The sequence below is a fragment of the Epinephelus lanceolatus genome, chromosome 13 (assembly GCF_041903045.1).
Source record: "Epinephelus lanceolatus isolate andai-2023 chromosome 13, ASM4190304v1, whole genome shotgun sequence".
NCBI classification, from domain to species: Eukaryota; Metazoa; Chordata; class Actinopteri; order Perciformes; family Serranidae; genus Epinephelus; species Epinephelus lanceolatus.
This window is the reverse complement of record NC_135746.1, coordinates 21,972,377-21,994,086: the sequence shown is the minus strand read 5'-3', so window position 1 is coordinate 21,994,086 and position 21,710 is coordinate 21,972,377. Positions and strand designations below refer to the sequence as shown.

The 21,710-nt window shown below is 40.5% G+C and overlaps 1 protein-coding gene across 1 annotated transcript in view; it reads right to left on the bottom strand.

Moving 5' to 3' along the window:
• Positions 1–17,077, bottom strand: part of ezrb (ezrin b) — a 43,956-nt gene extending 26,879 nt beyond the window's left edge. Inside the window, exons 1-3 of the mRNA XM_033649130.2 lie at positions 16,944–17,077; positions 14,396–14,502; positions 6,271–6,354 (exon numbers count right to left, since the gene is read on the bottom strand). Coding sequence (XP_033505021.1) covers positions 6,271–6,354; positions 14,396–14,407 — 96 coding nt within the window. The 5' untranslated portion in view covers positions 14,408–14,502; positions 16,944–17,077. The remainder of the gene's footprint in view (positions 1–6,270; positions 6,355–14,395; positions 14,503–16,943) is intronic.
• Between the last annotated feature and the right edge of the window lie 4,633 nt (positions 17,078–21,710).

Sequence of the window (21,710 nt, the reverse complement as noted above, 5' to 3'; positions counted from 1 at the left end):
ACCATGAGATTGTGGTGTAACTGTAGGAGTCAACACAAAGAGATCACACCTCAAAAATCAATGAGGTTATTTTTCCCATGAATGGAGCTCTGATGCCTTTCTTCCTTTACAGCGGAGCAAGGAGTCATGAAAAGGCCTTTGAAGACTTTACAAATGCTGGCGAGGCCCAAAGAAACTAACCTTAATGTGACATACTCAGGTACCAGACTAATCTGGTGAAACACCCTCATAGCATTACACATTCCCAGGCCTGAGTACGGACTTGGCTACGGTAATGACACAAACAGTCAACTACTGCCAGGACAAATAAAGGTACACTTTAAAACACTGTATGTTTGTCATCTGAAGGCAGTTTGGCAAATATGTGTTTCTGGAAATGGAGATGGTTACATGGATGTCACTGAGACTCAACCAGTCCTTGTACTGATCTTTCTTAGAGTTTATCTCTTGAGACTGGCACTAAGGCTGCAACTAGACTGTTTCATTATAGCTCGGCGAGTAATCAAATTATATTTTCAATTATGATTTTGGCTTTCAAAGACTATGAAAACAAGATAATCGCGATAACAGCTCTAGAGTCACTAAAGATCTTCCAGCTGAGAGATGTGCAGGGAGATCTGAGTGCTAGTAAGATGGAGGGAAGTTTACCACACTTCATTTCTACATACTACCCACACTGGTACGATACAGAGCTGGTTAAAAATCTGAGAAATATCCCTTTAAGAGTGTTTTCTCTACTTTAAGAAACACTTATCTCTCTGCGATATGCCACAGCACACACGAGCACGCCGAGGACTGGTCTTTAACAAAGTGGCCTTATTGTTTGACCAGTGAGGAGGAGTGATACTGTATAACGAGGGCGTGCTGCATGACCAGCATCCTGTCTCTGACTCAAGGAACAGACTGAGAGGGCTGGGGCGAGGCGGGGGGAGTCTGCCGTTACTTTCTGGCAAAACTGCAACAGCTAAAACTCATTATTAACATCTAAAAGGTAGATTAAGAGTCCAGTTGTAATTTCAACCGCACTGGAGACATGAGAGAAGAAAGTTTTCAGATCAGCAATTTGAAGATTGTTTTAACCTATTTCTCACTGGCAGCTGAGGCAGAAAGTGAAAACCCAGTTATAGATCTGGAATAATCACTTGTGCTGCAAGAGGAGTTACCATTTTCCACTGAAGCTAAACCTCAACGACCAGAGGCTCTTTATGGCCTCCAGAGAGGCAGAGCAATTTTCCAACAGCACTGCGTAGGAATTCATGTTTTTGTGTGTATGTGCTGTCAAGTGGGACAACCTCTGCGCCGGGCCCTTTCTGAATGCATCACTGCCAAATTCCCCACCCAGTCACCAGGTGAGGTGTTAAGTTGCCTGGGTGAAGTTTGAATCAACACGCTGGCACTCTGGCCAAGCCCTTTCCCAGTGATAAGCTCTAGCCAAGGTTAAAATTAAAATGAGACTCCCCCAGTTTTAGTGGCTGACACAAAATACAGGGCAGGCTGACCTGTGGGAGTAAAAATGAATAGCTTTGATTCAGGGAACCTTTCTGATGGATTATATTTAGTGCAACAACCACAACCACGATACGGGGGCCTGAAATGAGAGAGGCTGCATCTCACCTGCAGTGAAACTCATAAGGCCTCAGAAAACAATCAGCCCTTTCATGGTGGCTTCAGGGTTGTTAGAGTGAGGGGCAGAGAAACAGAGTGGGCTAACGGACAGATACCTACATGAACCATTTTCTCAGGGGATAAGCTTCTGTAGAGAGGTTTGGAGCAACCTTGGCAGGAAAGTTACAACTTTTAACAACATTGTACTTAACTTGACGTCAGAAAAAGTAGCTTTAATAACGTGCGGTACATGTTATGAACACCTGCAGGTAAAGGATACTGAAAATAGAGCAGTTAATTAGAGGAGGATTAAATCTGAATCTGGGGACGCAGGTTCACTAAACTGACATCGCAGCAGGTTGCTTTGGCAGGCTGCCTCGACTTTAATGGGTCGCTCGGTAGTTCCGGTGTACGCTGAGAGCTCCTCACACCTCAGATATTTGTTCAAAGTAAGATTAATGAAAACAGAACACTCCAATTTAAAACTCTGTTTCCACAGGACTCACAACTTCAAGACTTTTGTAGACTGTTTTAACACCACAGAGAATGCAGTTTAATACCCATTTCGCAGTATTTCAGCCTCCAATTTTACAATACAGGAAATGGTTCGGCGCCTACTTCCAATTCATAAATTCTCATATTACAGCCAAACAGGGCACTAAAATATGTTTCTGAATACTTTTGTGGCCAGATATAGGCAATACAGGAACAGAATCTTGGTTTATGTTTCATCAGCACTGCTTAGTTTCACTGTCTGATCCCAGTTTGGTCTGAGTTTGAGAGACAGAGAATGGCGGTTCGGTCTCAAGATCCTCTTCTATGCTCTTTGTGTCTGTGGTGGCGGGCATTAAAATGAGGCCGTACAATCTGTAGTTCCAGCAACAGCCCTAGAGTTCTTGGAACTGAGAGATGAGCAGGGAGATCTGGGCGCTGCTGTTGCTGTGTTAACTCATGCTGACCGGGCAGACATTGAACTGACCGTTCGCCGGAAGGATAGTGGCTCCGGAACTAGTCCTTCAGCGTTACATCTAACCTGTGTCATGGCAGCAACAAAAAGTTTGCTGATCCAGCAGGGGTCAAATCAATGCCTTTATTTAAACTGGAAGACATGTGTCGCAGTGCTATGCTGTGCATCTCAGCAAAGATAGGAGTCATGCCACCCTCCAGACTAGAGAAACTGTTTAGGACTTTTGTGAATTAAGAGTAAGACTTTTCAATACCTTCAAAGACCTTTTTTCGGAGACCGAATTCAATTCATTGTAAGATTTTCAATGCCTTAAGATACTCTGCAAAACTCCTCCCAAAAATCTTTGCAATAGTATCCTGCCCTGGAAAACCTACATCCATAGACATGTATAAAGTATAGGGGCTCCACTCTTTTCACGAGCTCTTATAGGCAGATGAACAAGTTTACCTCATTCTGGCAATGATTTAAAAAAAAATGTGAAGTCAGTGAAACCTTTGTAGTCAGGTCGAAGAAGCTAAACCTTTCAACAAATTCTTAAGAGTCACAGTGTCACCACCCACTTCAGACTCGTTTGAGGAGCAAAAGCTGCAGTGCCACATAGGAGCAGTTAGCATGACTTCAGAGTGCAGCCTCGTCTTACAGCGATCTGACAGACAGTGAAAGTTTCTCCGCCTGGTTTATGGGAGCCCAGGCCCTGCGGTGAGAAAGAGGAATGCCACTGGGCTGAAACAGCATTACTCACTACATCCTCCGAGCTGAATAACGTGGAGTCCTCCAGCAATTGAGGAGGGGAAGGGAGGGGTTCAACCAGTCGGGCCCCAACAGGGACCAGCACAAAGATGAAGAAGCGTGTTTCGGGGGGGGGGGGGGGGGGGCCGGGTACTGGCCCAGAGGAAATGGGTCTATTGCTGTCAGACCACACATTAATTGTAACTGTGCAGTAAAGGGAGTGTTACAAAGGGTTTAATATCTAAGAATAGTTCTGCTCCAGTGCTACAACACAATGAAAAACCCACCATGTGATAAGTTCCCTCTCTTGAAATGGAACAGCTTTGCAGCAACTTAATATATAATAATATTAATATACTTAGTATAAGTAAACTTGTTTCATATTTTGCTTCTAGCACCTGTCAGCCAGATTATTCAGACTTGGATTCAGTTCAAGACTTTATTGAACTGTTAAAAGATGTGGCCATGTTTTCAATCCTCCTTCTGCTTTTAACCAATCCAAACCAGTTCTCAAGAGCTGAAACTGAAAGCCTTTTGTAACCACATGAACACCAGATAGAGCATTTGGCAACTGGGCCTGAGCACACTGAGGACAGACTTAACTAACCAATACATTGACTGTAAACCGCAGCTGCTGGGATTTTTCTAATTCTGGCTCACGTCAAAATGAAACGAGCAGCAGCGAGCAGTCAAATGGAAGTGAAACTGCACGAGGGTGTGTAGGGGAGTGGCAGACGTTTCTCTTTAAGAGCAGCATCACAAGGTTATGATCAGCGCGGACCGCACGGGCCACAACCAGGCCTCACACTCGCCCTGGAAATGAGCTCACTGCTGTTACTCAGCATTTCCACAGAAGCTGTCTAACACTGTGTGAGTGTACTTGTGTCTTTGCAGCTGATTACTGCCAAAGCACCCGTTTAAAGCTAAATGCTGCTGACAGACTTTAGGGACACGACCGCTAAACGTTAGCCGTATTAAACTGAGGACGCAGTGAGCGGCTGCTTGGACTAAAGACAACGAGCGAGGCTTCGTAGACAGTTTCCCGTGCTCAAATGAGTAAATTGCACCAAAATAGAGCACTGAACTGTCTCTGACACTATCACAGGGAGTGAGTGATTATCTGCGGCACACCCCGCTAAGAGCCATTCTAACAAGTAGGCAGGGGAATTCACCAACACCTATAAATAGGGAGATGTCAAAAGCTAATATCTAGGTCTTCAACTAGTCTTTCCTTTAACAATGACACACATTAAGAGCTCCAGAGCTTAAGTCCCGCGCTGTCATAAGTGCCGACTTGGTCAAAACTAGCCAAAGGTCATCCATACACAAACAGGTGGCATCAATGTCACACAAAACACACCAATTTCTCAATATTGCTGTTATAGCAGTAACTTTTAGGGATATTAACATCAACATGGTTTTGTTAAGATGTTTTTTTGACTAAAATGTTCTAGACATACTGCCACAACACACACAATCAGCTACGCTTGCTATTGAAAAACAAGTTATACAGGAAATGGCTAAAACAATGCCTTTCCTCCCGAGGTGCTGTCACACAGCCTCAGATGAGCTCACGCTAATGACATGTCATCCACATTTGGATTTCAGGTGCTGAGCTTTGCAACAGTATCTTTACAGCAGGAGGAAATTAAAATTGCTCACTTGACAATATTACAAGTGGCCAGTAACTGGAGCCACAAAGGTCATGAACAAAATACCGCACCTCATACTACCACTTCTAGTTATTACATAAACCACGTCCGGTGTAATGGACAAACATTAACACAGTAACCTGCCTCAATGTTCAATACACACCGGATGAAACAGCTAACATTCGATTTAAGGTCAAATGATAGTGACACTTACTATAAACATGATTTATTTTTCTCTAAACAACCATAAATAATAAGATTTAATAAGAAAATGTGAGCGAGATTTCCTAGAAAGAATTCATTTTTATGTTTCCATTAACGTGGCCACACCTTGCACTCCTCCAACTTCCTCACAGACTTCATTCACTGCTGCTATTAATCACTAGTTTAATAAATGTCTCAAGTTCTCTTTGTTCACGCCTGTTAAACTGCAGTTTTTCAACGCAGGAACCCATTTATTATAATCCCTGAAGCTCAGTGGGAAGACAGAGACTGATAAGGACACTCGGTGCCCAAAGCTCCTGTAATCTCGTCTGTGCGAGATAACTTTTTGGACCTGGATGTAATGAATGGAAAGAGCTTTGGAAGGGATGATAATGAGGGCAGACACTTTCTCCTTTTCCTAACACAGACCTCGCTCAGTGACGTCAATCCAGTATGTTAGATAATGACGGTTGTGCAGCGGTAGCAGAAATATAAAGTAACAGCAAAGTATAGCTGGGCTTAAATCACAGATGTGAACAAACAGATTCATTTAATTTGTGAAACACTTATAACACATTAAAATACGTCCAACATGTGGGATTTGCTTATTTGCTTCCTTGCTGATTTAAGTAGAGGATAGATACGATTCGTGTCTGTGCATTACATATTTATTTAGTAATTGGTTAGCTTATCTTAGCATAAAGACTGGGAACAGGAGTTCACAGGACATTTGTGTTCTTACATACAGCTCCTCCCGGTGATATCTAGATAATTTCAGGCTTGCAGTGCATGTGTGAAAGGGGCTATATGAACATGACGGTGGTATGAACCTTCTCACCTAACTCTCAGCAAGAAAACGAATATGCACATTTCCTAAAATGTGTGACTGTTCCTCTTACTCTACAAATGACCTACTGTATATGCATGTCACATTGTATAAATACCACTAGAGTGTGACTGTGTGACTTGTATTGATCTGACCCTTAAAAATGACATAATCATTATCAAAATCATTCTCACATTGTTTTGTTTCCAAAACAAAGTGACACTGATAACATATTTATAGATCAACACTGATGCTAGAGGTCAAAACACAACTGATATGCACTGTACCTGGTCAAACAGCTGCTTGCCGGTGGTGCTGGGCTGGATGGCAAACTCCAGCTCAGCGTCCATGGTGGTGACACGAACATTGACCTGTGTGAAAAAAACATGAGAAAACAGGAGTTCAAAAGCTGACCCAGAGTTACAGAGAGGTTCTCATAGGTAAGGGCCTACTTAGACTGCACAACACTGCTTTGGTGTGTGTGTGTGTGTGTGTGTGTGTGTGTGTGTGTTAAGGGGGTGTATTTGCAGAGTAAACACATGGGGCTCTGTGTTTATCTCTGCTTTCTCAGAGGCCAGACGAGCTGATTGAAGGGAATTCTGCTGCAGAATCAGAGGTGTTTTAGGTACAAATATTCAGTGATTGCTTTAACTTTTGATTTTATGGAACATACAAAGAGGTGGCATATCTATCGCTAACTGCAGCTGTAATTTACTAACTAAAAACAGGCACTGTGGATGTTATTCTGGATGGCTAGACTGAAGAGAAGGGAACTAAAATAAGGCAGCAACTAAAGTCATTTACTCCCATTCACAGAAAAAGAGGCATGTCTTTCAGCTCCCTGGTTAATGATTAATCAGAGTGGCCTGTGCATACAAAAAGAGGTGGTCCATCTGACTGAAACCTGCCTTGTGAGCAGAGAATTAAATTGTGATCCACCCCAGTGATTAATCTGCGATTTCAAAACCATTACAAATACATTACAAATAGCATGACTGCACAGAATAATGACGGCTGACGTCAACTGCATCCCATAATGGAGGGAAACAATATATTCCGTGGTGTAAGTTTGATTAGTAATCAGCAAATGGCATCTGTATTTCACACAAAGGCCATGCAACAATGCACAAATATTTACAATAGCTGCTTTGAGGTAATGCACATACTGGCTCTCCTCGCTGTGGGTATAACGTCAAATGTCTGGTATTCGCGGGGGTTATGAAAAGACCCTCAAAGTATTGACTGAACTTATTAATGCTCAGTGACAATGACACAAAGAGGTTAGTGGACACAGGCTGAGGAGAGAGAAAGCCTGCTAACAGAGCCCTCCAGTGACATCTTTCATCTCCAGCCCATTGTGAGCAGCGCTGAGCAAATTCAATGACGCCCACTGGAAAAGGGATGTCTGGGCTGCAGCAGTGACTAGTCTGGTGATTCAGAGCTCCACCAGTTCCTAGGAAGCTACACAGGCTGAGCAACTAACTGACAGGCTTAAATCCTACACAGAGGGCAAATCCAATCACAGCATTGGATGGGAAGCGCCTCACCACAGCGCTGTCCAGGATATTGTAAGAACACAGTAGTCTAGACAGTGGATTTTCAAAGATGCCCCCTTTTTTTCTACACGTGTCTCCTGCTGTAGCAGACTCACTTGGGATCCAAACCCAGGATCTGTGGCAAGGCAAACTTAGCTTTACAAACAACACCTCACAAAGAGTTTGTAGCTCTGTCCCGCTGTGCCACATGTGCATACAATTTGAAACTTTTAGAGTCCAACAGGGAAGCTTATACCAGCTTGGAGTCGTAGCTAAAGAGCAGGGGAAGGAGGGGAAACAGTGCATTTACTTTGCACAGCAAAACAAAGATCCCCATTCAGCTGCAGAGCCCCAGCAGCCCCTCACTATCATCATCTACACTCCAGCAGAGCCAGATTACCAAAAACTGCCACAGAACTGCAGCAGAAGTGATCGGAAACTGCTTTAATATGTGATATTTTCAGACTCCCCTTGTTTAAAAGTGATTGGGCAGCAGCAGCTCTGACAGATTTGGGATGCCTCATTCAACATCATGGTCTATATTTACAGCCATTACAGATGGAGCACCTAGAAAAACACACCCTAACCGGCAGAGAATGGAACATGTGAATGTGTGGAGCAGACAAGCCAACAGAAACCACTGAGTGAGTGATATCTGATCTCAAAGTAAGTCCTCCGACGGTAACTCACAATAAACTGGGGCCATTCAGAGCAGTAAAGAAAACATGACACATATGCTAAAAATATACCGGGCAAGGACCCAGAGTTCCACAATGAGCAACTTTAGTCAGAGGAAAGTACAGGCGTGCATATTAACTCCTACTTCACGAGTCATTACAGTATTAACAGACTCAATTATTTCAGCTACAGGAGCAGTGGTTCCCAAATCTAACAAAGCGTGTACACATTTTAACACTCACTGGTGGAAGGTACAAAGTGTTGGTAACCAAGAAACAATAACAACATGTAACACAGGCTCTATGGTAACACAGTCAATGCAGTAAAAACCGCAGATCACAGTTCTGATGACCGAAATGTGATCAGCAGTGTGCAGGATTTCTTGGTTATTTCATGGTGAAACACTTAGTTTGAAATACTTTCTGTCCCATAAAAAAAATAACATTTTAAATTAAGAGTTTGACATTTATGTGTAATACGCCTATTTGCTTTCTTGCTAGGAATCATATGAGAAGACAGATACCACTCTCACATCTGTACAGTTAATAGAGTGTTCCAGGGATGACGTTTTTTGTAGGCCGCCGTGGAAGTTAGCATCGTCCTGGTTCCCACGTCAACAAGCCTATGGGATTTTTCCATTGGATTTTAGCTCATTGCAGAAAATTGGCTCTGTGGCAGGCAAACATTTATGATGCTTTCAGGTTTTGTTCAGCAAGATATTCTTCACAAATGAACAGCGCTTTCATGATTTTTGAAGTCTAAATGCAATCGCCAGAGGTGAAAAGCTAACGTTAGGCTATAAACGAACTACACATGTCTGTGCGTGATGACGTTCTGTAGTCTCATTTAGCAACTTGTTAGCAACCGCCTTTTTCAAGCTTCAAAATAAAAGAGTGGGGTATTACTGACTTATTTTATGTCGCAGAACAAAATATCATGTCTCTTAAGCTTGTGTGAACCACAGACCCTACTTCAGGCATGACAGAAATCCCACTGACTTCAACACAAGGGAGCCGAGTTCTGAAATGCTAACTCGTTTCTGGGTTTTAGGACTCATGTCTGCGTTACTCTATAGCGCCTGTAGCTACTGCTAGCAGTTGATTAGCTTAGCTTAGCATTAAGACTAGAAACAGCTAGCGCAGCTCTGTCAAAAAACGCAACAAAAATCTTTTTACAATCACTAATTAACATGTTATAGCTCATTTGCTTAATTTATGCAAAAAAACAAAGTGTAAAAATGTCAATTTATTTAGGACTGTGGTTCGGTTCCACATGCACAATACACAGTATGTAGATTGATGCACGCAATGTGGACAAGCTGATTGGTATGCAAGCTGAGTGCAATAAAACAACAGAGCTGAAAGACCCACTCACAGGTTCCCAATCCGCTGGAACAGTGACATAGAGACAGTTGTGCATAAGACAAGAACGATGCATTGGCATTGCTGCACCGTTGTAGGGTAGGCCTATGTGAATGAACACATCCATCATGCTAACGAACATACGATAGCATCACCCAGATGAGCCAGTCACTGAGGTGATAAATGTTGGGGTACTTTGAATGTTTAAATATAGCCACGGTGAAACTAATTGAAACACCCCTTCTAGTGCACAAGTTTAATTTTTATTATTCTATTTATTTTGTGTTTTAAATTTCATAGTGTAAGAAACGCTTTCAGTTTTATATCTTGTTATGACGTGTTGTCTTAGAGGAAAGTGTTTGTTCTGTGTTTATACAGTGTAAGTGTTTGCTAAAGTTGCCAGTGGATAAAATGTAACATCAGTCCCCAGCAGGAGGATTTTACCTGTGTTTAAACTTTTATCACTGGGTGTTTAAAATGAATGAAAAGAAACAAATTTGGGGTTTTCTTCCCACTGTACTGAAATGACCCAGCACCATGAATCCTAAACTGGGGTATAAACCAAACTAGGACTTCTGAGTACCATTACACCCCTACAATTTATATATATGGTAATTAGTGAGCTTTAGAGGTTCTGGTTACCTTTGGACAGAGCTATGGCTAACAGCTTACAGTGTCCGGGCTCTGGCTACATATTCACAGACATACAGACGTGAGAGTGGTTTTGATATTCGCAACTCTAGAAAAACTAGATCACAGTATCCCATGCAAAGGTGGAAACTCTATCATTAATCCTTTCCCTTTAAACATTAATGGCCCAAATCTAAATTAAAATATGAATCAAGAAGACGGTAACATTTACAGCTAGAGCTGAGATGATTAGTCAATTCAACAATACGTCAATTGACAGAAAAGGTGCTACTTTGTAAATCAATCAAGCCGTCCCTCAAGAATGTCAAATATTTCCTAGTCCAAACCAGCCCTTCCCTGTCCCATAAAATCATGATCTGTATCCTTCCTTCAGACGTTCCAGTGGGGAGGTTAAGTAGCTGCTCTGGGTCAGGTTAAAGAAATGAGGTGGTCATCACCTCAGTAGTTAAACTGTGAATAGCTTGCACTGCATTCCTCAGTGAAGACTATTCAACTTTTAACCCTCTGCATAGTTTGCACGGTTTTACAAGAGCCTTTTGCAATCAGAGTCACCATGGGGATTCCACTGAAATGGTTTGAGAGTAATATAACCATAAAACACTGCCACTGTTTGAGTCTAGAGAAGAAGAACAACAAGGATGGGGAGAACTGGCCCACTGTCTGCTTTATTTTGGTTTTAGGAAGTGATATTTTTACAGGCTCTGTCACCATTGCGTACATACATGTAATTGAAGAATGGGAGTCAAAGGACTTGAACCATTTTTGGATTTGTGAATCGCATCATGAGGGTGTTCCAGGCATGATTGAGTTATCAATTATTTAAAAAGAACAAATACTAACAATAGGATTGGACATGAAAAAGGAAACACCCATCCATGTTGATCGTGGCCACGCCTTGTATGGTTTGTGTCACTGGGCTGTGACCACGAGGAAACAGGATTGTGGGGAGAGCCAAGGAGCGCGATCCTTTACCTCTGACAATGTGTCATTCAGATAGGTGAAACATGAGTCACACAAGCACCAATACAGGAGCCTCGACTACTCCTCAAATCTGGTCCAACGTCCTGCCGCTGGGCGTCACGGTCCTCTGTCATAAAAGTTTCTCTTTTCCACATAGTGCTGGAATGTTTGATACGATGCCAAGTATCTGAGCTGAAATGATTCGGACTGCCTGTAGGTTTCTGTGCCAGTTAGCATCACGTTTGAGGCAAGTTAGCATTTGTATCCTCTTTGATCTTTGCTTTTCAGGGACTACAGTTACTTTAACGATGACATTCCTTAACTTTTCCATAACCTTGTAAGATTTCATGACTGCTCAACCTTTTTTGATGTAAGGTTATGACCCTGAAAGTTTGCTTCAAAGATATTGGGGGGCACTGCATTGTATTAGATGACAATTAGTACTAAAGAAACACACGGACATGGGGTGAGGATGCTGGTTTCAAATCTTGGACATCGTGTACAGTATATGGAGAGTCTCACAGCCAAAAATGTGTGACTCAAATCACTTGCCTTGAAGACACAGGTGCATTTTCCCCAATTAGTCTTCTATGTTGTATGAATAAAAATAAAAGTTGTCTTATAAATGTACTGGTCGATTAACAGGTGCCTGGTTTCAGGTGCCATTGAAAATGACCATTACCATGATATTGTAAGTTAGCACCCTAAGAGAGAGAGACACGTGAGGGGGTTCTGGGTATTTTATTCCACAAAAACAAGATAATTACAGCTAGTTTTGGAAGTTAAGACATTCATTTATGTATTTATTATCTCTTTTCCACTTATATATCATGTTTAACCTGATACTGTACAAATGGGTGGGGAATTAAACTGAAGCTCGTCATCGTTTTGGTCATTTTACAAGGCAAAATGCAGAATAATTTCTCTCTCAAATTGTGCAATTTTGCTGCTTTTCTTTATCACATATGAACGTAAATTGAAAACCTTTGGATTTGTGGACAAATTTTAAATTGAGAAATTGTCAAGGACATTTCTTTCACTACTTTTGTACAGACTCAACAGTAAATGGATTGAGGGAATCATCGGTGCATTAATTCATATTGAAAAGAATTATTAGAAGTCTTACTGTGGCTTTCGGGTGTTGTTTCCAGTTATCCCACCATCCCCTGCCTCCCACACTCATAATATACTTCCAGCTAAAGGCTTGAGCCTCTGACACTCACCAAACTTGTAATCTAGTTACACACTTTTCACAGAACTCAAAATATAAGCCCGTATTTACATATCTCACCACGGCTAAAAGTGAAACTCAGCGTTTGCAGGATTACTTTGCGAGCATGAAGCTTTCCGGTGGAAACAGCATCAAAGGAGCAACTTCATTAAAACAGACTTAGTGTCCTTTTGATATTTATGCTATGTTGTGTCAGTAATGAGGCCACTTATTGAGCAGTCAGTAAACCAGAGGCGAACATCAGAAATTAAGGAAATATACCATGGAAAAGAAAACAGTCTGGCGTAAACGTCCAAAAATGTTGTTTTGTGGCAGCTGGACTCTATGTGCTGCCGCTATCACACAGTAATGATGTCATTTCCACGGAGACGCTCATGACAACCATGAGGCCATTCTAAACAAACCGACAACACACTTTATGACACTGACCGGGGGCTTGGTCACTGTCATCACAATACGCTGCTCTGTTCAGCAGCAGCATGTCTCTGTCATGATGTGAGTGGTGTTTAAGCAGCAATTTATGCCTCTGTTTTTGTCTTTTTTTACCAAAATCTTTCCATTTTTAAACCTTTTACTTATCAAACATTGGTATCTGTGTGTTTTAGGCAACTTTCTATTCTGCTTTTAAATAAATAGAGAGAAGTCAAAATAAGGGGGAAAAAAAGCAAGATGTTTAATTCATATCCATGTCTAAAAGATTTCCATCTCATTTCCCTTTATACTGTATCACACAAATAGGCTGTCATGCTAGAAATTTACAATCAGTGAGCTGAGGGAGGGATGTGCTCCATGTGCGACTGTACAGAATGTAATAGCTGGGGTGGGGCAAAACGAATCAAGAGTAATTGAGTGCAAAAACCTGCTCGCATATACAGGACGGTTTCATCAAATAATCTCTCTTTTTTTTACTTCTGTTTTGCTTTTTTGATGATGAAAAGCCTCTAGTGCTGTAAACACTATAAATCACCATTTCACATTTTCACCAGGACTCCAAGATTACTATGGGGAACCTGACACTTAAGTGGACAGCAACCCCAAATTTCAGGCTGGAAAATAACTTCAAGAGACTCAGAGTGGACCCTGTATTCAAGACAAACTCCTGAGGATATAAACAAGACATTTTTCCACCCTCCATGTTTATGATGTGTACATCATTATGTAGAATGATGTCAAAGCTACAGATCCTGTGACTATGACCACCTACACTGTAACAGTGCCTCACTGTCCGTGTCTAGAATATGAATCTGGCAGTTCTTGTTCCTGGCTTTGGAGCAAAGTGGATGATGTTCACTGAAAACATATGGGACACCCTGAGGGCTATGAGGAACACATGTGACAGGACCGGCATTCCCCTCTTACACAGACCCTACTGATCCTGTAGGTTTCTATGACAAAACTACATATTCAGTCAAGTGAGATGTGACATTGTTCTGGCTGTGGTTCAGCCTGTAAATGTACTCCTGTGTAGGTTATAGCCTTGTGTTTTGTTCCTGGCTCGCTGACAGACAGTTTAAGAGATGTGACGTGAAGTTAAATACGTGTAATTAAATTGACATGTCAACAGTTTCAGTGATCACACTGCTTGGAAGTTGAGGTAACTACTCTGGGAGCATCACTTTAACATCTGTCACTCCCAGGAAGTGATATATTTTTTTTCCAAATTAGCAACTAAAAAGTAACATAATTCACAAGATCTCAAAAAATCACTATGTTATGACATTTTTAACACTAAATATTATACTCTAATAGAGCAATAGTATCAATTTCAATATGCTTCCATTGATTTACCACATATTCACTACAAACCAAAGTAATCTTAATTCAATATAATTTAGCTAGTTAGCTATTTAATGTGATAAAACATGAGAAAATACTTCATAAAATAGAAGATTAAGCTGCATTAATCCTCCATTACCTGTTTCAGTTGATCTTAAAGCAGTGTTACAACAAGCAGTGGGTGAAAATGTCAATAAATCAAAGAGCTAACGTTACTCACCGCTTTGGGCATTTTTCCGTCCTTTTCCTTGCTCTGTGCGAGGAGCTGAGAAATTTAATTTAATAAAAAGTGTGTCCAACAGAGAGACGAGTGCTCCGTGTGCCTTCCTGAAAAGAGAGAAAGAAGAGAAACGAGTTTCAGCCACTTCGGCGTTACTTAAACCCGGCTGAGAGCAGCTCGGCACTCCTGCGAGCGACAGTCATCAGGATGAATCACCGCCATGACCAGCAAGCTAACAGCGGCTAGCTAGCGCAACACCGGAAGTGTCCCGGTCTGGACTTCAACATAAAAGCACGAGTCTATTCAACTGACCCTGAGTCCATTCAGGAGTCTCGCCACAGGAAACCTTTACTAACTCCATTTTTAGTTTTAACTTTAAACATTTAGAGCTGTAATGATTAGTGTATTAGTCAATTATTTAATAAGTCAACCGACAGAAAATTTATTGGCTACCATATTGGTCATCAAAAAACTTTTTTATGCAAAAAAAGCCAAACATTTACTAGTTTCAGCGCTACATGACAGTGCGGTGCTTTTCTTTGTCATACATTATAATTAACTAAAAAGCTTTGGATTTTATACATATTTCTTGTGTTTACTCTAATTTCATTGTTGTTGTCTTCTGCTGATGTATATATTGTAGTTTAATTTTCACACTTACAGCCTCAGCACAGTAACCCTGTATATTTTAATTCTATTTCTTGAGTACTAGTGCTAAAATGCACATTTTATACTTCATATTTACACACTTTTATTTCTTATTCTTACTTCTTCTCTACCTTTTACATCTGAGCAACTGTAAGGAATCATAATTTCCCCTTGGGGGACAATAACATATTTCTGATTCTGATTCTAATTTCAGGACAGTTGGTCGGATGAAACATACCATTTAAAGACATCACCTTGGAATCTGGGAAGTGACACCTAGCATTTTTCACTATTTTATGACGTTTTACTGACTAGACAATTAATTGACTAATTAAGAAAATAAAGGGCAGATTAAACAATAGGTAGAAAATAATCATCATTTGCAGCCAAATTTTATTCAGTTAATTTTGATTTAATTTTAGTTTAGTCAATTTCAATATTAATTATTTATTTTCAACTTTTTTTTTACAATATTGCTGATTTTTTTTTTTTTTATTACCTAAAACCTACCAAAACCAACCAACTATATGGCTGAAACAATAAACAGTTATACCACCATTTAAAATATTGATTTTTATCTCAGTTACATTATCAATTAGTCATTTTGACTATGAGCTGTCCAACAATGGTGAAAAATATCCATCTCACATTCTCAGAGCCAAAAGTGACATCTTCAAGTTGCTTGTTGCTCTAATCAACAGCTCAAAACCTAAAGATATATTTAATTTAAAGTGACGTTTTGCTTGAAATATGAATTTAGGGCTGTAACCAAGGATTGCTTTTATTTTTAATAAATCAGTCAAGTACAGTTGATAAATTGAATCTGATTTTAGTCCATAAAATATCACAAAGGAGTAAAGCATATCCCCGAACAATTTCCAGAGGCCAAAGATACCCAATGTAAAATAATATTCAACAAAGAAAAGCAGAATTTCTCACATTTGAGAGGTTATGGTGTGAAAATGTTAGGTGTCATTTCTCAATAAATGACTATATATACATATTTTAAATAGTTTAAAAAAGGTTTATCATAATTAAAGACCTTCTGCAAATCTCTCCTATAAACCAAGTATCATTTATTTATCAGTTCTCTCTTAATAATGTATATTCAAGCCTAATCATTTTTTGGTTACCCTTAATGATTTTATTCTGAAATTTAAAACCGGAAGTCCTGCAGTTGTGCTCTACCTTGTCACTGTTGAATCATCCACACACCAGGCAGGTTAAATATGGTACTCTATGTGCCTCACCCTCTAGCTATGATAAAGTATAGTCCCCACCCTGTGCTGTTTTAGTCTTTTATTTTGACACCCTCAGTTACTAACAGAGCCCACACCCCAAATCACGGAGGCCATTTACACCTGAGCTGGTCTGAGTCGCTTCATAAAGTCGCTTTAAGGGCCAAAAATAGTGTTGTATCACACTACAGGTGGTCAGGGTCACTGCCCAGGTCACATACAACATTTTGAGGCTGTTACATTAAAGAAAATGTGATAAACTGGTGAGTTTGAGGGTGTATTTCCACGGTCTATGTTTTGGGTACACACCCACAGCGACAGTGAAACGATTCAAGCCCAGCAAACGAGAAATTCCACCTCTCTGATCGGCACCGATAGAGGACATGTATTTCACAATAAAACAAATCGTAAAATTGTTACAGCATTCAGCGTATGTGTTTTTAATGCTGCTGCCCTTTGAGCAGGCGCTTCCTCTTTGCAGCAGTCATCCTCACTGGAATCCCACAGACACCTGTTGTGAGATTTGTATCCTTTGTGCAGAGCAGCGCAAAGTGCGCGGAAACAAAAGTGTGTAAAGTGTGTTCCTGCGCAGCTTTGAGTCTGATCTAACGCAGTCTGCAGTCTGCACAACACACAGGTGATCCTCTTAGTCAGAGTCTTACCGGAGCCGAGGAGGTATGGAGATGAGATGATTGTCGGGAATTTTCAGACGCAGATTTCCCCTCCCTCTGTTCAGCCAGGCGCAATATGGCGCTCATCCATCCCACTGTGGTGATCCTGTTCCTGCTGTCACCGGTAGGCTGGAGGAGCGCAGGTTCGCAGCGTTTCACAATCACAACCCAGGGTCCGGGGACCTGCAGGGGACTCTCAGGGGCTTCCCCATAAAACCAAGAACAGTTTCATTATTACCTGAGGGACATTTGAACTGAAGCTGGGGCTCCCCCAGCCACATAGGGCCATTTTGTAGCTTTGAATTTCCAACCACATCAGTCAGAGATGTATGTTTGGGGGTTGTTGCCATGGAAACTGAAGGTCATGCATTATTAGAAGATACAGGGACACATAAAACCCACAACTTAAAAAGGTGAAGAGCTGCAACCTGAAAGCCGAAATACAGCGGGTGTACATTTTTCTGGCCTTTTTTATTGCACAGCGTGATTTTGCCAAGTAGGACATGCTCCTGGACCAACACTGCGATCAACCAATCACAGCCCTCTGACATCATCCTGTGGTTCTTTCAAAAATCCTAGTTTTCCAAATTTAAGTTAGTACAATTTAAAAAAAAAACAAACCCTCTAACACTGGAAAAAACCTTTTCAGCTACAGCAGGGTTAGCGAGTTAGCGTGCTAACTAGTGGTGTGTCTCAAATCACATACTCCCGTTAGTACACTTCCATGTAGTATACTATGTGCACTATGTACTCACTGGCGTAGTGCGCAAATTTCTAAAGGGTAGTGTTGTCTCAAACCAAACACGGCCGTTGTGCACTCATCGGAAATGGCAACCACAAATTAGCTACTTAGCAAACTAGCATTAGCATTCGCATTATCGTTCGCGGTACCAAATCATTATAGACTGCTTAATTAACCCAACGAACATACTGCTGGCTTATACCTGACAACAGTATATTGGTGCCTAGTGCAAAATTACGTGAATTTGTACAATGCAGCGACGTTCACGGTCACACAGTCCTTGGCCCCCATTTCCAGTTTGAAAAGCGGTCCCTCACATTCCGCTACGTAGCCATTGAGGGCGAGAAGTGTCTATAGTTCCACGCTCAACTTTTTGACCGTTCTGAGTGCACCATCCGAGTACTCACAGTGCACTGCATTTTTCCATATTTCTCAGTGTGAACGCACTTCTGCACTCAGAATAGAAAGTGTAAGTACAGAAGTACACGATTTGAGACACAGCACAGGTTGGATATGCTAATGAGTAAACTTGCCAATAGGCTAGGATGTTAGCAAGTTAGCTTGCTAAGTAGGTAGGCTATGCTAACAAGTAAGATGTTCACTAACAAAGAGTAAAGATAATACAATTTTTGAGTTGCAAATTCCTGCAATTAACACATTTACAAGTTTGTTTTTGTTTTTTTGTTTTCAATTTTATTGAGGATTTTGTTCAATTGTATTAACTTCAATTGGCAAAATCAGGTTGGGCCTTTTTAGTATACCCACCCAAGCACAACATGATTTTGCCAAGTAGGATACCCTCCTGGATCAACATCTAACGTGTGTGATCAACCAATAACAGCTCTCTGACATCATCAGCATGCCGTCACTGTGCGTCATTCAAAATTCTTTCGTGCTTCTTCTGAGCTAAGCTAGTTTTCCAAACTTAAGTTGGTGCAATTGAGCAAAACCCTCAGTTACACTGCATGAAATCCTTACAAGCTACTGCAGGGTTAGTGTTAGGGTTGGCTTGCTAAGTGGATAGGCTATGCTTGCCAGTAGGCCAGGTTATTGTTTACAAACAAAGATCAAGGGTAATATTATTTTTTTCAGTTGCAAATACCTGCGATTAACAACTTTTCCCTCATTTTTTTAGCCTATTCAAAACAGTTTTTGTTTTATTTTTTCAAGTTAAGACTGCTCGTGTTGACCTGGGACCACACTGTCATGTTTGCCCTGCATAATTTGTTTAAGTCAAAAATAACTCAATGTTGCAAAAAAAAAAAAAAATGTTTTGAATAGGCTTTGAGAAAAGGAGAGAAAATGTGTCCATTGCAACTGCAAAATGATATTGTCCTTACTTTTAATATTAGTTAACAATATTCTAGCCTATTAGCAAGTTTACTTGTTAGAATAGCCTATCTAGTTAGCAAGCTAACTTGCTAACCGTGAAGTAGCTTATAAGGATTTTGTCTAGTGTTTATGAGGATTTTATCAAATTTTACTTCCTTCAATTCTGAAAACTAGCTTAGCTCAGAAGAAGTTTCAGTTTGTAAAGTGATTGGTTGATTGCAATGTTGGTCCAGGAACGCGAAGTAGGATGTTGATCCAGCAACATGTCCTACATGGCAAAATCACATCCTGCACCCAATCAAGGGTGAAGGATTTGTTTGAACAATGAGGGGAAACATATTCAGTGGGGGGTATGGCAGTACTCCTTCAAAATATTTCGAGAGTCAAACTTTATTTCCTCAAATCTGGCCAATTTTATGCACCAATTTGGACCTTTTCTGTATCAGTTTAAAGTGTACATCAGGACGGGACGCGAACGCCACTCTCTCGGATGAAAGTCGGTGTTTGCTGGACCCATCCACGGCCCCTCCTGCCCGCCCCAGTCCGACTTTCACCACCTTAACTTCTACCTTGTCCTGCCATGCTACCCCCAGATGCCGTCAGGCGCTGTCAAACTATAACGGCAACCAGCCACGTATCATGCCAACATTAAAGGACGCCTTTTTTCGTTGGTTTCTGACGCTGCAGGTCACTGCCCAAGCGCCAGATTTAGTGTCATGTAGCCACTTGTTTGCTACTGCCTTTTTCTAGACATGAAAGTCAGTCTTGTTATGGAGGTGACGCTGAGTCATGTGATCATGTTGTAGTTCGTTTATAGCCTAACGTTTGCTTTCTGCCCCTTTCCGATTGAATTTAGGCTTCAAAAATGGTGTTAACTTGTAGAGATTATCTTGCTGAGCAAAATTTGTAAGCATCATAAACATTTGTCTGCCACAGAGCTTATTTCCTGCAATAATCCAAAATCCCATAGGCTTTTTGACGAGGGAACCAGGGAGACGCTAACTTCTCCATCAGCCTACAGAAAAATGCCATCCGTGGAGCACTCTATTAATAGCCTCGTGATATAACTGGTGTTTTCCACATTATCATTTCCTCATTTCGAAGATCAAAATAAACAGCGTACATGCCAACTAGTAAGTCCCTGTGTGGCCTACTTTTAAAGTGCTAAACTGCACCTTCTATAATGTCAGTGATATTCACCCAAGCTCAAAACTTAATATAGACTTTTGTTGTTTTACTCCTGTTTTCTTTATTTTGTAGTTCATATAAAGATTTTATTGTTTTAATCACGTTTATTTTTTAAATGTATTTTCTGACTTTCACAGGCTATGACATAACGTGTATGAATAACAACTTTCATTTAAAGATTTTGCTATTTATCTATCCATCCATCTATGTATCTATCTACATGGCTTTTATCTGTGTGCGTCAGTTTAGCTGACATAACTAAATTAATGAGGACAAAAGTATTTGACTGACTGTTACTACAACCTATGACTCTGTGTAAATAAACGTAAGCCTCATGTATCAGCTGTGTAAAGCCTGAGGTGTCACCTGTCTGAGCGCTGATGCATCACAGCACAAACTTTTTTTGTTCCACAGTGGTTCAGTGGAAGTGCGCATCACCCGCCCTGCACTGAACCACGGAAGTGCTGCCGAGTGAGTGAGAGGGGTGGCGTCATAGGTGAGCTGACCAATGAGGTGACGGGATTAAAATAGAGCCGTATATATCGGAGGTTAGACCTACTTCTCACCATAATGCGAAAGCAGAGTGATGTGAGACACCCAACAAACCACTTTGTGCTACTTAACCGGCCTTTGTCAACAATGCTGCCATCATCATCATCATCATCATCATCATCATCATCATCACGAGCCCTTCCCTATGTGTAATAGTTTCAGGGCCTATTCAAAGTACATATAAAACAAACAGTCCTGTGTTAAAAGTGTAATTGACATATACACCTATAAATATTTTTAATAAATCTTTTTTATTAATTTATTCATGTTTATTTATTTTTATCTGTCTATATATATATTTAACTTTATTTTTTATTTGTCTTATGTTTGTATACTGATATAATTATGTTTAACCCTTTGAAACCCGGAGTGACAGAGCTTTTCTTGTGGTGCTTTCAGGCGCCTTTCACAAGTATTTAAACCTTTGAGCTCTGAGCAAATTAGTGCAATGTCTTTTAAAAAACATGGAGAAATAAGGAATTGATCAACTTGGTGAGAAATTTTCCACAAATTGCAAAAAACTGAAAGATTTAGAAAATTATTTTTAAAATTGCTAGGGCAAAACTACATTTATAATTATCATTACTATATATTTGAAATTTGTTACAGATTTTTTTTTTTTAAATCCAGAGCTTTTTTAAAATGTATTTATTTATTTTTACTAATTTTCTTTTTTTTAATTTTCTCTTTTTTTTACGTTATGTTTCTTGAAAATTTAATGCAGTGTAAAAAAACAAAAATAAAAAAATAAAGCGACACATTAAAAGATAACCCCCTGCTATGATTTAAAAGTAAATTTAAAAAATAACGTAACAGCGATCATCTCAAATAACTCTAGTTGTTTGGAGTGGGGGTGGGGTGGATGGTGAGCTAATTTTAGCAGAGCAGAGTCTGTCTGACTGATGCAAAACATTGTTGAATTTGCCTGTTAGGACATCTGAATG